This window comes from Neoarius graeffei, chromosome 21 (genome assembly GCF_027579695.1).
Source record: "Neoarius graeffei isolate fNeoGra1 chromosome 21, fNeoGra1.pri, whole genome shotgun sequence".
NCBI lineage: Eukaryota > Metazoa > Chordata > Actinopteri > Siluriformes > Ariidae > Neoarius > Neoarius graeffei.
Window position 1 is genome coordinate 39,918,228 of NC_083589.1, and position 16,844 is coordinate 39,935,071.

General features: G+C 41.7%; 1 protein-coding gene across 1 annotated transcript in view; it reads right to left on the reverse strand.

Moving 5' to 3' along the window:
* The window catches only part of kiaa0930, a 103,428-nt gene that overhangs the window by 8,413 nt on the left and 78,171 nt on the right, over positions 1–16,844 (reverse strand). Inside the window, exons 5-8 of the mRNA XM_060903106.1 lie at positions 13,942–14,043; positions 3,216–3,356; positions 2,921–3,109; positions 517–676 (exon numbers count right to left, since the gene is read on the reverse strand). Of these exons, the coding sequence (XP_060759089.1) occupies positions 517–676; positions 2,921–3,109; positions 3,216–3,356; positions 13,942–14,043 (592 nt within the window). The remainder of the gene's footprint in view (positions 1–516; positions 677–2,920; positions 3,110–3,215; positions 3,357–13,941; positions 14,044–16,844) is intronic.

The following is a 16,844-nucleotide window of genomic DNA, read 5'->3' on the forward strand; positions in this document are numbered from 1 at the left end:
CCCCCACAGTCCAAAGACATGCAGGTTAGGTTAACTGGTGACTCTAAATTGACCGTAGGTGTGAATGTGAGTGTGAATGGTTGTCTGTGTCTGTGTGTCAGCCCTGTGATGACCTGGCGACTTGTCCAGGGTGTACCCCGCCTTTCGCCCGTAGTCAGCTGGGATAGGCTCCAGCTTGCCTGCGACCCTGTAGAACAGGATAAAGCGGCTACAGATAATGAGATGAGAGATGAGATGAGATAATATGTGGCTTGGCAAAGGCATGTACTCGACCAAATGCCCTTCTAGATCTTTCTGCATCAAGTTAAAAAAAAAAAAAAGTTTCAAATAAACATCTTCCATCATCATTGCAGTCCTCATGACATCCCCAGGTTTAAACTCGCACCTTAAAACGACTCAGCATGCCCAGCTACTCATTCTCTCAGTACTTGCTTGCGTGTTTACAAAGATTAGATCCTGCCACACTCCTGACACTGAGCCCAGCGTAAAGGCCTGAGGAGTGACGTTAGGCCTCACCTTCATCATCCTCGTCCCTGAAAAACTCCTCGCTGTCGTTGGCGGAGTGGGATTTCTTCATCTCGGCTATGCGGTTTCGGGGCACTTTGCGGCGCAGAGAGGGAGAGAAAAAGGAGGGTCTGTTTCTCTCGGGGGTCGGGGGAGTGCTGAACGACGTCACCTACAGAAGGAACACGAGGTGAAAATGAGAACGTAAGAATGCTGAAGGAAAACCAAAGTGATACTGCTGAATGAAAATTAATGAAGGTCCCGAAGTAAAATTAAACCATAAAATGTAATCGATGATGGATAGTAAATGTTTTTTAAAGCTACTAAGATGGTTTCTCTCCGCTGTGAGTGTTATAAACTACAAAGATGCAAATTGTAAGGCCACAATTTAGATATTAAATATTAGGGCTGTCGAAGTTAATGCGATAATAAAGCGCTAACACAAATTCCTTTTAACGCCACTAATTTTTTTGACGCGTGATTAACGCATGCACATTCTGTGCCCCTCCCCCATAGTTTGGGGGATCAGGAAGTGACGTAGCACCAGTGAGCGATGGAGCGAGTAGCTGGTTGGCCTAAGTTGTAATAAAGTGCACTTATGTACAGAATCAACTCATACTGTTGCATTCTGACTCTTTACATAAAATGTGTGTATTTTTATATGCTTTTGATGGTCCAGAGGGGAGAAAAGAGGACGTGTTAAGGTCCAGGTGTGTGTGTGTGTGTGTGTGTGTGAGCACGCAGGCTGCACACAGGAGTGAGAGAGTGAGTTTGTTTTATTCTGAGAAATGTGCAAGTTATATAAAAGTGTTTATAAATGCAGCGTTTGCTCATGAGTGTACTGTATATATTTCCCAGTGAGTTTTTGCATTTTACTGGAAAACATCTTTATGAGCTGCGTGGCTTCACAAATGTATTTATTTGGGTTTTGCATTTTATTTTATTTATTTAAAGATGGACACTCCTGTTCTCCAGAGTCCACATCACCGAGTTAGTTTAGTTTAGTTTATTGCGTAGTTTGAGGCTGAAAGTTAAGGACAGAACGAGAGGAAAATACTGCCTTTTATTTTTTTTTCCACACTGAATTGTGCAAAACCCTCAAAATTATAAAGTTAACACTGCTTTAGTTTTTAAATGCAGTTTGGGAATAAAATACCCACAAAAATAATTTTTGCTGTGTCCAGCCTTAGGCCCCGGTCACACCGCCCGAACTTTGCTGGAGCGTTCCTTGAACGGTAGGGAGGGGGGGCCGAATTTCAACAACGCTCGTCACCGCGCACAAAATGGGAAAAAAATCGAAAACACGGGCGTTGGCTTAGCGGTGCACTGCTGAAGCCGGCGTTGCTTTAGTGTTGGTTTAGCGGTGACGCAAGCGTTGGTATAGCGGCGTTCTGTGCATGCGGGCTTTGGCTCGGCGGGGGTATAAAGTTGGTTTAGCACCAATCATAGCAAGTCTCTCAGCATCCATGGTGATACAGTTTTACTGTAACTTTGAGCAAATTCGATATAGATGAGGTCTGAACTCAACGGCAGCTCGATTCCAAATGAGCTCCTGGTCCATTTCTCCCCGTATTTATAGCCAAATTCTGGTCCCGCTCCGACACCTCTATACCAACGCCAAACCAAAGTTCATCGCCGCCATGGATAGCTGCTTCAACGCCCGACACCGTTCCAGCAACCCCGTGTCCGCTCGTAAAACGCTTACAACCGCTCCACCGAAGTTTGTGCAACGTTTAATCGCCGCCCGGGCAACGCTGGCGAAGCAGTGGTGGTCCAGCATTCAAGATTTCTGCGTTGGCCTAGCGGACCCAAGCATCCACGAACTTGCGTCTAGCGGTGCCAAACTTTGACTGGGCATTGGTAGAGCGGGGGTGAACTTTGCCGGGGCGGAAAATTGCCCCCTCCTCACCGCTCGCAATATTTTGTGCAGCTCAAAACTTTCGGAGCGGTAGGAGGGCCCCTCGAGAAACATCAGCGGTGGCCGAGCATATACGGCGTTGCTTTAACGGGGGCCAACTTTTGTTAAACGGTGGTGAACGGTTACGAGCGGTGATGAATTTTTTTCACCGCTCCAGGAACGCTCCAGCAAAGTTCGGGCGGTGTGACCGGGGCCTTATCCTTCCTGACTTGACCACATATATTTGCATAAAGCAGGCAGATTTGTCCACACCCACTCACCTCACCAAAAACACAAAAAATATCCCTTTAAGGTACATTTAGAACAGATTAAAAAATGTGCGATTAATTGCAAGTTAACTATCGACAATAACGCGATTAATCGCGATTAAATATTTTAATTGACTGACAGCCCTAATACATACGATTAAAAGCTGTTTGGTGTTTGAGAACCAGATAGAACCAGTCACGACAAGGAATTTAGAAATCCCATTTTTTAACTGAACAGTCTTGTACTGACCCTCTCATGCAGAGGCGAGTCCTGGTCCTCCTCGGTGCCGCAGGGGGACGTGTCTCCAGTCGGCACTCGACTCACAGCCATCTCAGCGTGTCCTTTCCCCTGAGGGCCCTTCATCCGCACAAACTCCATGTTGTTGTATTTGTAGAAGCCGAAGGACATACGCTGGGCCATTTTAGCAGCCACACTCACCTTATACATGCACAGTGAGACAAGAAATCACGGTTCAAGATCAATTTCAGCAGAACATCTGACTGATTCGTCTTTATGGGACAAAGAGTCAGGAAGTTTGTCCTACCCGGTTGTCGTAAACCTTTTTAAGGGCCTCGTAGCGGATGGAGCCCTGGAAGATAACTCCCTGAAAGGTGGTGCTCTTGTCGCTGGCCACCAGCTCCACACATACCATCTCTCCTTCTCCAACAGTCATATCACTGAACACCTGTGTGTCACATTTACAATGGAGAAATGTTGCTCTGACAGTGATGTGTGCACACTTGATTACTTTTTTTTTATCCTGGTATGGTATTTGATATGCACACTGAGTTTAGTAGGTTCACTGCTTTGTAACTAAACTCAGTGTCCATTTTATCAGCAGAGACACACTGCAGGTATGGGATTATTGAGTGTTTCTCGGCACAGTGTGTGAATCAGCCCCTCACAGGGCCTGAGATTATTTTAGTAGTGAGTCACTCTCACCTGACTTATAAAATGTCCAATGAGTACAGAGAGAATGTACATGTACATGTCACTATATGGACAAAAGTATGTGGATGGCTGATCATCACACCCATATGTGCTTGTTGAACATCTTATTCCAAAATTGGTCTCCACCTCCTACCCCTGAACCCATCAACCATTCGAAGGTTTTTGGTCTAGGCCCATTAGCTCCGGTGTAGAGAAAGTGTAATGCTACAGCATACCGAGATATCCTATACAGTACAAATGTATGCTTTCAACTTTGTGGCAACAGTGCAGACAAGAACCACATAGGAGTACGATCGTCAGGTGTCCACATACTTTTGGCCATATAGTGTGTGTGCATATATATATGGAGAGATGGAGGTATGCATTGGAATGAAGAGGAATGAATGTGAGCAGTAGCAAAACAGAATACATGTGCATCAATGAGAATGAGAGTGTAGTGAAGATGCAAGGAAAGAAACGTAAAGAAAGTGGGTGAATTCAAGTACCTGAGGTCAACTGTGCAGGAAAATGGGGGCTGTGATAGTGAGGTGAGAAAGAGAGAGTGCAGGCAGGGTGGAGCAGTTGGAGAAGGATTTTGGGAGTCATTTGTGATCGGAAAGTCCCAGCAAAAGTGAAAGGTAAGATGTATAAGACAGTAGTGAGACCAGCTGTGATGTATGGATTGGAGACCGTACCCTTAACGAAGAGACCGGAGGCAAAGTCGGAGGTGGCGGAGTTGAGGATGTTAAGGTTTGCAATGGGAGGTTGGACAGGATAAGGAACGAGCACATCAGAGGGACAGCACATGTGGAGAGCTTGGGAATTAAGCTAAGAGAGACGAGACTGAGATGGTATGGGCACATGCTGAGAAGAGATGCAGAGCACGTTGGAAGGAGAATGTTGAGGATGGAGCTGGCAGTCAGACGAAAACGAGGAAGGCCAAAGAGGAGATACATGGATGTGGTGAGAGAGGACATGAAAGTGGCAGGTGTGGTAGAGAAGGATGCAGAAGACAGGGAGCAATGGAGACGAAAGATCCGCTGTGGCGACCCTTAATCGGGAGCAGCCAAAAGAAGTAGTAGTAGTATATACAGTGCCTTGAAAAAGTATTCATACCCCTTGAACTTTTTCACATTTTTCCACCTTACAACCACAAACTTAAAAGTTTTTTATTGAGATTTTATGTGATAGACCAACACAGAGTAGCACATACAGTGGAGCAAAAAAGTATTTAGTCAGCCACCAATTGTGCAAGTTCTCCCACTTAAAAAGATGATAGAGGCCTGTAATTTTCATCATAGGTACACTTCAACTATGAGAGACAGAATGGGGGAAAGAATCCAGGAAATCACATTGTAGGATTTTTAATGAATTAATTGGTAAATTCCTCGGTAAAGTAAGTATTTGGTCACCTACAAACAAGCAAGATTTCTGGCTCTCACAGACCTGTAACTTCTTCTTTAAGAGGCTCCTCTGTCCTCCACTCGTTACCTGTATTAATGGCACCTGTTTGAACTCATTATCAGTATAAAAGACACCTGTCCACAACCTCAAACAGTCACACTCCAAACTCCACTATGGCCAAGACCAAAGAGCTGTCAAAGGACACCAGAAACAAAATTGTAGACCTGCACCAGGCTGGAAAGACTGAATCTGCAATAGGTAAGCAGCTTGGTGTGAAGAAATCAATTGTGGGAGCAATTATTAGAAAATAGAAGACATACAAGACCACTGATAATCTCCCTCAATCTGGGGCTCCACGCAAGATCTCACCCCGTGGGGTCAAAATGATCACAAGAACGGTGAGCATAAATCCCAGAACCACACGGGGGGACCTAGTGAATGACCTGCAGAAAGCTGGGACCAAAGTAACAAAGGCTACCATCAGTAACACACTACGCCGCCAGGGACTCAAATCCTGCAGTGCCAGACGTGTCCCCCTGCTTAAGCCAGTACATGTCCAGGCCCGTCTGAAGTTTGCTAGAGAGCATTTGGATGATCCAGAAGAGGATTGGGAGAATGCCATATGGTCAGATGAAACCAAAATAGAACTTTTTGGTAAAAACTCAACTTGTCGTGTTTGGAGGAGAAAGAATGCTGAGTTGCATCCAAAGAACACCATACCTACTGTGAAGCATGGGGGTGGAAACATCATGCTTTGGGGCTGTTTTTCTGCAAAGGGACCAAGACGACTGATCCGTGTAAAGGAAAGAATGAATGGGGCCATGTATCGTGAGATTTTGAGTGAAAACCTCCTTCCATCAGCAAGGGCATTGAAGATGAAACGTGGCTGGGTCTTTCAGCATGACAATGATCCCAAACACACCGCCCGGGCAACGAAGGAGTGGCTTCGTAAAAAGCATTTCAAGGTCCTGGAGTGGCCTAGCCAGTCTCCAGATCTCAACCCCATAGAAAATCTTCGGAGGGAGTTGAAAGTCCGTGTTGCCCAGCGACAGCCCCAAAACATCACTGCTCTAGAGGAGATCTGCATGGAGGAATGGGCCAAAATACCAGCAACAGTGTGTGAAAACCTTGTGAAGACTTACAGAAAACGTTTGACCTCTGTCATTGCCAACAAAGGGTATATAACAAAGTATTGAGATGAACTTTTGTTATTGACCAAATACTTATTTTCCACCATAATTTGCAAATAAATTCTTTAAAAATCAGACAGACAATGTGATTTTCTGGATTTTTTTTTCTCATTTTGTCTCTCATAGTTGAGGTATACTTATGATGAAAATTACAGGCCTCTCTCATCTCTTTAAGTGGGAGAACTTGCACAATTGGTGACTGACTAAATACTTTTTTGCCCCACTGTAATTGTGAAGTGAAACGAAAACGATAAATGGTCTTCAAAATTGTAAACAAATAAAAATCTGAAAAATGTGACGTGCATTAGTATTCAGCCCCCCTGCGTCAATACTTTGTAGAGCCACCTTTTGCTGCAATTACAGCTGCAAGTCTTTTGTGGTATGTCTCTACCAGCTTTGCACATCTAGACACTGAAATTTTTGCCCATTCTTCTTTGCAAAATAGCTCAAGCTCAGCCAGATTGGATGGAGAGCATCTGTGAACAGCAATTTTCAAGTCTTGCCACAGATGTCAATGGGATTTAGGTCTGGACTTTGACTGGGCCATTCTAACACATGAATATTCTTTGATCTAAACCATTCCATTGTAGCTCTGGCTGTATGTTTAGGGTCATTGTCTTGCTGGAAGGTGAATCTCCTTCCCAGTCTCAAGTCTTTTGCAGCCTCCAACAGGTTTTCTTCCAGGACTGCCCTGTATTTAGCTCCATCCATCTTCCCATCAACTCTGACCAGCTTCCCTGTCCCTGCTGAAGAAAAGCATCCCCATAGCATGATGCTGCCACCACCATGTTTCACAGTGGGGATGGTGTGTGCAGGGTGATGAGCAGTGTTAGTTTTCCGCCACACATAGCGCTTTGCATTTAGGCCAAAAAGTTCAACTTTGGTCTCATCTGACCAAAGCACCTTCTTCCACATGTTTGCTGTGTCCCCTACATGGCTTCTGGCAAACTGCAAACGGGACTTCTTATGGCTGTCTTTCAACAATGGCTTTCTTCTTGCCACTCTTCCAAAAAGGCCAGATTTGTGGAGTGTACGACTTATAGTTGTCCTGTGCACAGATTCTCCCACCTGAGCTGTGGATTTCTGCAGCTCCTCCAGAGTGATCATGGGCCTCTTGGCTGCTTCTCTGACCAGTGCTCTCCTTGCTCGCTCTGTCAGTTTAGGTGGACGGCCATGTCTTGGTAGGTTTGCAGTTGTGCCATACTTTTTCCATTTTTGAATGATGGATTGAACAGTGCTTCTTGAGATGTTCAGAGCTTGGGATATTTTTTTATAACCTAACCCTGCTTTAAACTTCTCCAGAACTTTATCCCTGACCTGTCTGGTGAGTTCTTTGGTCTTCATGATGCTGTTTGTTCTTCAGTGTTCTCTAATAAACCACTGAGGCCTTCACAGAACAAGTGTATTTATGCTGAGAGTAAATTACACACAGTAGGACTCTATTAACTAATATTAGATGACTTCTGAAGGCAATTAATTGCACCAGATTGTATTTAGAGGTATCAGAGTACAGGGGGCTGAATACTAATGCACACCACATTTTTCAGATTTTTATTTGTTTAAAATTTTGAAGACCATTTATCATTTTTGTTTCACTTCACAATTATGTGCTACTCTGTGTTGGTCTATCACATAAAATCTCAATAAAAAAACTTTTAAGTTCGTGGTTGTAAGGTGGAAAAATGTGAAAAAGTTCAAGGGGTATGAATACTTTTTCAAGGCACTGTATATATCTCATCTCATCTCATTATCTGTAGCTGCTTTATCCTGTTCTACAGGGTCGCAGGCAAGCTGGAGCCTATCCCAGCTGACTACGGGCGAAAGGCGGGGTACACCCTGGACAAGTCGCCAGGTCATCACAGGGCTGATACATAGACACAGACAACCATTCACACTCACATTCACACCTACGCTCAATTTAGAGTCACCAGTTAACCTAACCTGCATGTCTTTGGACTGTGGGGGAAACCGGAGCACCCGGAGGAAACCCACGCGGACACCGGGAGAACATGCAAACTCCGCACAGAAAGGCCCTCGCCGGCCACGGGGCTCGAACCCAGGACCTTCTTGCTGTGAGGCAACAGCGCGAACCACTACACCACCGTGCCGCCCCACTGTATATATATATATATATATATATATATAAAAATAAAAAATAAAAAACTGTGCAAAAGTCTTAGGCACTATTTTTTTCATACAAACTTTGTTATAAATTTCTATTTTATGACTTCTACATTATCGAGTCGGTACAAAAACATTGCAGAGTCCCAAACGTTCGTTTTGGGAAAAAAAAAAGTGTTTGTATCTGAGCAGCATATTACATAAGAGAGCACGTTTCAGATTAAAAAAAGAAAACATAATGAAGGCTGCTGGGTTTTGGTGCGAAATGAAGAAGCGAGTGTGACAGTCAAAGTGTCCAGAAGAACTGTGGCTGGTTCTGGAAGATGCTCAGTAAAACCTACAGCTCATTTCCGCTTAAAACTGCACTCACTGTACCTGAGACTACTATTTTCTTAAAGCAAAGAGTCATCTCAGACCAAATATCGACTTTGTTTCATTTATTATGGCTTACTGATTACTGTTTATAGTATTTTTTTATGTTGAAACATTTCATTTCATTTTTTTTTAAGCCATTTTTGTTCTACAGCGTTTCTTTACATGCGACTAAGACTTTAGGACAGTACTGTAAATGTGTGTGTGTGTGTGTGTGTGTGTGTGTGTGTGTATACGCCTATAATAATTTTGTGATAATTTGTTTATGATGAGGGCGGCACGGTGGTGTAGTGGTTAGCGCTGTCGCCTCACAGCAAGAAGGTCCTGGGTTCGAGCCCCGTGGCCGGCGAGGGCCTTTCTGTGTGGAATTTGCATGTTCTCCCCGTGTCCGCGTGGGTTTCCTCCGGGTGCTCCGGTTTCCCCCACAGTCCAAAGACATGCAGGTTAGGTTAACTGGTGACTCTAAATTGACCGTAGGTGTGAATGTGAGTGTGAATAGTTGTCTGTGTCTATGTGTCAGCCCTGTGATGACCTGGCGACTTGTCCAGGGTGTACCCTGCCTTTCGCCCGTAGTCAGCTGGGATAGGCTCCAGCTTGCCTGCGACCCTGTAGGACAGGATAAAGCGGCTACAGATAATGCATGATTTTCCCCAAAGCGTTTTAGCATATCGGGCCCAATACGCTTGCTTTGCCTGCCGATACGCTTAGCCGCTTTAGTTAAAATCCGATACGCTTAGATTTATACCGATACGTTAAATGTCCTACCCACAAGTAACTAGATACATAGGAGAGCAAATAACAGATCCATTTACATATTGATTGATATTTGTGTTAAACAAGCGGCCTTTTTTCCAATGTTTGTGTTGATTCTGTCAAAGTAATATGTCCGCGTGGTATGATGTAAACAAACGGTCCAATAAAAATATCGAAAGAAAACGTCAGACATCCCGGAATTTTCCGATTCGTTATAAGCGATCTCATTGGCTGCCGATGTTGTCCCCCACCAGACGGACAAAGCCGACTGATTTTAATAAGCTAGGAGAAGACTCACTGGACAATTTGATCCACATCAGCATGGATGACAGCGAGATGGACTATGAGAGGGTTGCCCAACATTGGGCTGAGCAAAAGCCAAGGAGTCTGCTTTAAAGGAGTAGAAAACTTAATTCATTAGTTTGGGTTTGCAGAAAGATTATGCGCTTATAAACACTCTCACGAAGTGAAGCTGTCCAAATGCGTCAAATATAGCATAATTTCAAATAATAATCATAAGCATATTTGGCAGTGTGATGTCACTGGGATCCATTTAACAAAAGAAGGCTCCGGATTATTCTTTTGTTAAAGGCTCGCAGTGACCTCACACTGCCAAATATGCTTATCATTATTATTCGAAATTATGCTACATTTGACACTTATTAACAAATTCTCTTCATGAATGTTTTTATAAATACATAATCTTTCTGCAAACTTAAATGTATGAATTAAGTTTTCTTTTCCTTTAAATATGTTTTAATCTTAATCTAGTCCATTTAATAAAGTGCCAAAATTTAAACTTTATAATATGCAGTTGCCTTACTTTTCTTTTCAGTGTATCTTAGTTATACATAATATTATGGTAATTGCATCAGAAACATTTCTAAATCATTAGTTATAGTAATACAGCAACTTATTTTAAGGTGGCAGTTCTGAGGTTCAGATCCCTTTATGATCAACAGGAGGTCATGATGATCGATTCTCTTCATTGGATTGCATAAGATGGAGCAAACCACTGTTCAGATTTTCATGCACATTGTTACAACACTACCTGATCATAGATAATTAAGTGCAAGGGATCCCCATAGATTTTCAAATCTATCGTATACCTAAGTAATCTATAACAAAACAGTTTAACTTGCATGTTGAACTTTAAGGTGAAATTTCAAATGTGTATACATAATACACTATTTAGGTCAGAAATCATTGAAGCACTGTTAAAATCTATCCTATAATCATGTATCTAAAACCTCTCAGAGACCCTGAAAATGCACCTGAGAGCATCTATTTTCAAAACATTTTCCGGGGGGGCACGCCCCCGGACCCCCCCTAGTTTCACTTCGCGCTGTTGGTGCTCGATTGCCTGTGTTTTATCATTCCAGAATTTGGGGCTTTAATTTTTTTCTGGGGAAAACACTGTAATGAGATGAGATGAGATGGTTTATGATGTTATAATCTGTGCCTTTTGTTTGACATTATTAAAGACAAGATGAAATGGAGGTCACTGTTCGTTCCACAGTGTGATGTATTTCTGAGTGAATTTTTGCACAGACGTGAGATGAAACCAGACAACATTAGACTTTGTCTTTGAAGTGAGTGAAATGGATGAACTATGCCAGTATGACTGGAGACATGGTTCTCAAAGTAGAGTCTGGGGACCTCCGGGGTCTGTGAAACCGTTTTCATTTAGTTATGGTGATGAAAATTACAACACACCAATATCAAAGTTATTATATTTATTGTGTTCTTATAGTTATAAGCATGTGTGACTGGGCCACCTTAAATTAAATGGGTTTAGTATAAATATGGAGGTGAGTATAGGAAATCGTGCGTGCTGATTGGTTGAAAAATTTGGACTATTTCTCGATAATCACCTCGAGCGACTCGGCAAAATGGCGGCTAAGCACTTCATCACCGTAAATGAGGAAGAATTACAAAATGTTGAAAGAAAACGCTGTTCCTAAAAGCACTAAAGATGCTACAAAGTTTGGTCTAAAACTATTCAAAAGGTAAGATGGAATTGTGATTTATTTTATCTGTTTCAAAACAAAGTATTTTAAGTGACTCGGTGTAGACAAGTCTGCACCGCACCGTTATTATACTTGCATGCCGCTTTTGAAGACTGAAATAAATGATTTTTTTCCTAATACAGGTTTTTTTGGTTTTTTTAAATAATCACCTGTGTATTTATTCTAAAACAATTATCCACCTCAGGCTCAGTCAATATCGGTGATTATTATACATACAGGACACATTTTCAATGGAATAAAAACGTGTTCTATTCCCTTCTAGCAGGTTTCATTCATTTGGTTTGATAGCATGCGATATTGTTGGCATATCGCTTATCCTACTTGTATTACGTCAATGGAGAATGAGCATTGAATATGGTTTATGATATTGCATGGTTGTCAAGACAACATGACGTTGCTGAAGCTGATGCAAATATCTAGTGAGAAACTTTTCTGCTGCGTATGCGCACAATCATTTCTGTGTTCGCCGGGAAAGGGAAAGACACGCTGAACACCCGAAAGGCTACCAAAACTTCATTATATATTCTTCACGCATATTTACAAGAGAAAAACATACCAACGGACGTCGAAGAACTGGAAAAGAGACACATCGGAGACGTTGAACTGTGCTAGCAAGCGACTGTGACAATTTGTAAACAAACATGGCTGCCAGGTTTGCTTCGTTAAATACGGAAGATTTTGAGAGAATTTTGGCTGCCAGGTCGCTCCGTTGTGTGTAGCTGTCAATGTTGATTTCTAAAGTAGTGAAGTGAATTACACAAGGAAATGAATACTTAAGTCTGAGTGAAAAATACTGTAGCAAGTGTGCATGGAAGAAGAGTCTGAAAAGAGAAATCTTAGTTTCTCGGTCGTTAGCCTGTACTACTAGCCCTCGATAGCATCACTTTATTAGCATTCGATAACAGTAGTGATGAATGCTACAGCGGCTGGAAAGTGACTTCACTGCTGCACTGATGGCACTGACTCACGGGTAAGCTAGCATTGGCCTTCGAGAATGCTGATATGAAGAGTGTGTATGTATAATAATAATAATAATAATAATAATAATAATAATAGCTTTTCTTCATGGTTTATTAGATATATTCCATTCAGCTAGCATGATATTGAACTCATCTTTGACTCGTATAGTATCATGCTATCTGAATGAAATATATCTGATTTACCACTCAACGCCAGCCAATATTATTTAAATAACCTCGACTTCGTCTCGATTATTATTCACTTCACCTTCAGTGAATAAGTGTTAATTAATCCAATCTCCAATAACTGAAACACAAAGTAGGTGTGTGAATAATATCAGCTTGGACCTAAAGACAGTTTATTAAAATGTGTTCTGTGAGTGCAACCTTCAGAAATCAACACTTCTATAAAGTGTGTTACTGAGGAGTCTAATATTGCGAAATTATTTTTGTAAAGTAAACCTGTACTGAAAAGTTTATATACCCTCCTAGGGCTTAGCGGTCACATGCATGGACAGCACTTTATGGAAATTCGGAACAAGAATCCACATATGTGGACATACTTTTTCTCTAAAAGTACATCTTATCAAAAGATGATGCTTAGTTTTTATTCTAATCAGGTTCTAATGAGCCCAAATAGCAAAGAGAAATAAAAAAAATGCATGTAAAAAAAAACAGCTTGGGCCTTAGGAGGTTAAAGTACATCTTTAAATACACTACCGTTCAAAAGTTTGGGGTCACTTTGAAATGTCCTTATTTTTGAAAGAAAAGCACTGTTCTTTTCAATGAAGATCACTTTAAACTAATCAGAAATCCACTCTATACATTGCTAATGTGGTAAATGACTATTCTAGCTGCAAATGTCTGGTTTTTGGTGCAATATCTCCATAGGTGTATAGAGGCCCATTTCCAGCAACTCTCACTCCAGTGTTCTAATGGTACAATGTGTTTGCTCATTGCCTCAGAAGGCTAATGGATGATTAGAAAACCCTTGTACAATCATGTTAGCGCAGCTGAAAACAGTTGAGCTCTTTAGAGAAGCTATAAAACTGACCTTCCTTTGAGCAGATTGAGTTTCTGGAGCATCACATTTGTGGGGTCGATTAAATGCTCAAAATGGCCAGAAAAATGTCTTGACTATATTTTCTATTCATTTTACAACTTATGGTGGTAAATAAAAGTGTGACTTTTCATGGAAAACACAAAATTGTCTGGGTGACCCCAAACTTTTGAACGGTAGTGTACATGGAAAGTCTGATTGATGCTCTCCTGCCTGATCATAAAGAGAATAAAGCTTCAAGGACAGCATCTGGACTCTAACATCCTGTTTCATAGGAACAAGAATTCATCCAGCTTCTCAATCTTATGCACTGAATAATTTAGGTTTTTTCCCCCGGCAGGATGATGTGAGTAATTATAAAGCTCTGTCAGAGATGATTAAGGTGAATTAAAATAACTACAACAGCGTTCTTTCTAGGTTCAAACAGAAACCTGAGAGATGTGCTGGTTACCTCCTCAAAGTTGTCGATCATGAAGAAGATGTTCGGGTAGCTGATCTTGGACTCCTCACCCTTGCTGTCCATCGGGTGCTTGCTGGGGGAAGCGAACACTTGCTGTGTAGTGAAGAGTGATAAAGGAGTTTGGGTCAGCAGCAGACCGTGATGTGGTTAACAGCACACACAGACTCCTCACCAGAACATGATACAAGGGTGGAGGCAAAGAAATCCGTTATATCTGTAATTTGTAACTACATGAGTTCGGGTTTCGATCAATCAGTCTATAATTAATATTTCTCAATAAATTAATTGATAAATTACACAAGCTACAAATAATAAATAAATAAAAATCAATCCATCAATCCAAAACTGCATGTCTATATACAAAGAGAGATGACGCAGTTGCTAAGTAAGGAATAAAAACACAACAGGAAGTGATGTCAGAGGAAAATAATCACCTCGTGGGTTTAACATGAAGTGGAGTTCCTGTTACCATCCCAAAGTTGATTATTTTCCAATGACAGCACATCACAAAGTGTTTTATTCTTCTTATACTGCAGCAAGTTGCCATTGATTATGAATAAATTTAAAAATGATAAAGTTTTAAACGTCTATAGTGACATTTCATGTTGTATAAGGCCCGTGAAACAAGTTACAGTAGTGATCATCATCATTTTATTAGTTCGAATGTATTTGTTACGAGTCTTTGACTCATTGTACATACCAATGATAAATAAAGCCATGACTGATTGATTGATAGCAGCTATCAACAGTCGTTCTCATACCCGTCTCTCATTTTTCCCCTCTCTCAGAATAATAAGAACAAAATCACAGCTCGTTATGTTATTGAGAAATCCAGAAAGCACAAACTCGTCTGTCCTGAACAAATTTCCACGGAGGAAAAGCACCAGCACTGGAGGCTCCTTCGTAAAAGTTAAATAAACCAAAAACTCCGTACTGAAAAATGATCATCATATCAACAGTTACACCTTTTTTTTTTTTGCTAAACAAATTTAAAATAGGGCGGCACGGTGGTGTAGTGGTTAGCGCTGTCGCCTCACAGCAAGAAGGTCCAGGTTCGAGCCCCGTGGCCAGCGAGGGCCTTTCTGTGCGGAGTTTGCATGTTCTCCCCGTGTCCGCGTGGGTTTCCTCCGGGTGCTCCGGTTTCCCCCACAGTCCAAAGACATGCAGGTTAGGTTAACTGGTGACTCTAAATTGAGCGTAGGTGTGAATGTGAGTGTGAATGGTTGTCTGTGTCTATGTGTCAGCCCTGTGATGACCTGGCGACTTGTCCAGGGTGTACCCCGCCTTTCGCCCGTAGTCAGCTGGGATAGGCTCCAGCTTGCCTGCGACCCTGTAGAAGGATAAAGCAGCTAGAGATAATGAGATGACATGAAATTTAAAATACATGTTTATTATTATTATTAGATTATGTGTAATTCTGCTGTACATCCCTGTGAATGTGTTATTACAGGAGATAACATTACTACGAGTGCATTAATATAAACATGTTATCTGAATTACAAACAGAACGACTGCGAGGGCTGATGTTCTAGAAAATTCATCAACACCTTCCAGGAAGTCTACTTCCACATGTTAATGCTAAACATTTTAAGTCCAGCTTTTTTTTTTTTTTTTAACATATTGCATTTTCAATATAAGTTAGCTTTGTAAAAGTTTTAATATTTTTAATGTTTTATTTTAATTATTTATGCATGTATTATGACTTTTGTCTTTACTTGTAAATATTTTAATATGTCTAGTATGTTTTTTTTTTTGCAAAGTTGTAATAAAGACGTTACATTACAGATTTGAGAATCCAACTGTGCTGTGATACAAAATCAACTTGCACTTCACTTAAAGGGAATTAAAACAACAACAACAACAACCATGTCAAAATCTCATCTCATTATCTGACTACGGGCGAAAGGCGGGGTACACCCTGGACAAGTCGCCAGGTCATCACAGGGCTGACACATAGACACAGACAACCATTCACACTCACATTCACACCTACGGTCAATTTAGAGTCACCAGTTAACCTAACCTGCATGTCTTTGGACTGTGGGGGAAACCGGAGCACCCGGAGGAAACCCACACGGACACGGGGAGAACATGCAAACTCCACACAGAAAGGCCCTCGCCGGCCACGGGGCTCGAGCCTGGACCTTCTTGCTGTGAGGCGACAGCGCTAACCACTACACCACCGTGCCGCCCTCCGGCATACTGTATAATACGGGGGGATATAGCTATCGCTCTGTCCGTCTGTAAACATTTTAGTTTCCGGAGCATAACTCAAAAACTATTAGGAATTTTTTTTTTTTCACGAAACCTGACAGCTCTGTTAAGTGACTAGAGGAGTTGTGCTTTTTGACATTTTGGGATTTCTGTGATTTTTATTTTTTCTATATTTCCATGGCAACCAATTCAACTTATGAAAATTTGGAGTGGGGTTTCATGTGGGGGCCGGGGAGGGGGATACGTCATCTCCTGTTGACTCTTATATTTATTTGTTGACCTTTTTTTTTTTTCTTCAAATTGACCACAGAACTGATAATGGCAGGCTTTTTATTTGCCTGTTGGTATCCTGTAGGTCTTTTTTTTTTTTTTTAAACAATTATGGCATGATCCTGTTTTCTGTCTGTTGATTTTATTTTTCTGTTCAGTTCTTTAATTACAATCGATTTGTCTGCTGTGCCAGGAGCTGCAGCCCCACCGCTGAACTTACAGCGTCTCATTACCCAGAACATTGTTGGTGGGATTGTTATCACACCGAGTGGCCACTGAGCTGGACAGTGTGGTAATTATCTGAAAACAAATTACAAAAAAGGTCTCGGGCTGCTCAGACAAGCAGCGAATTGATTCGAAGATCCTAAGTGTAGAACAGATGTAATCGGAAGCATCTGATGCTACTGTTT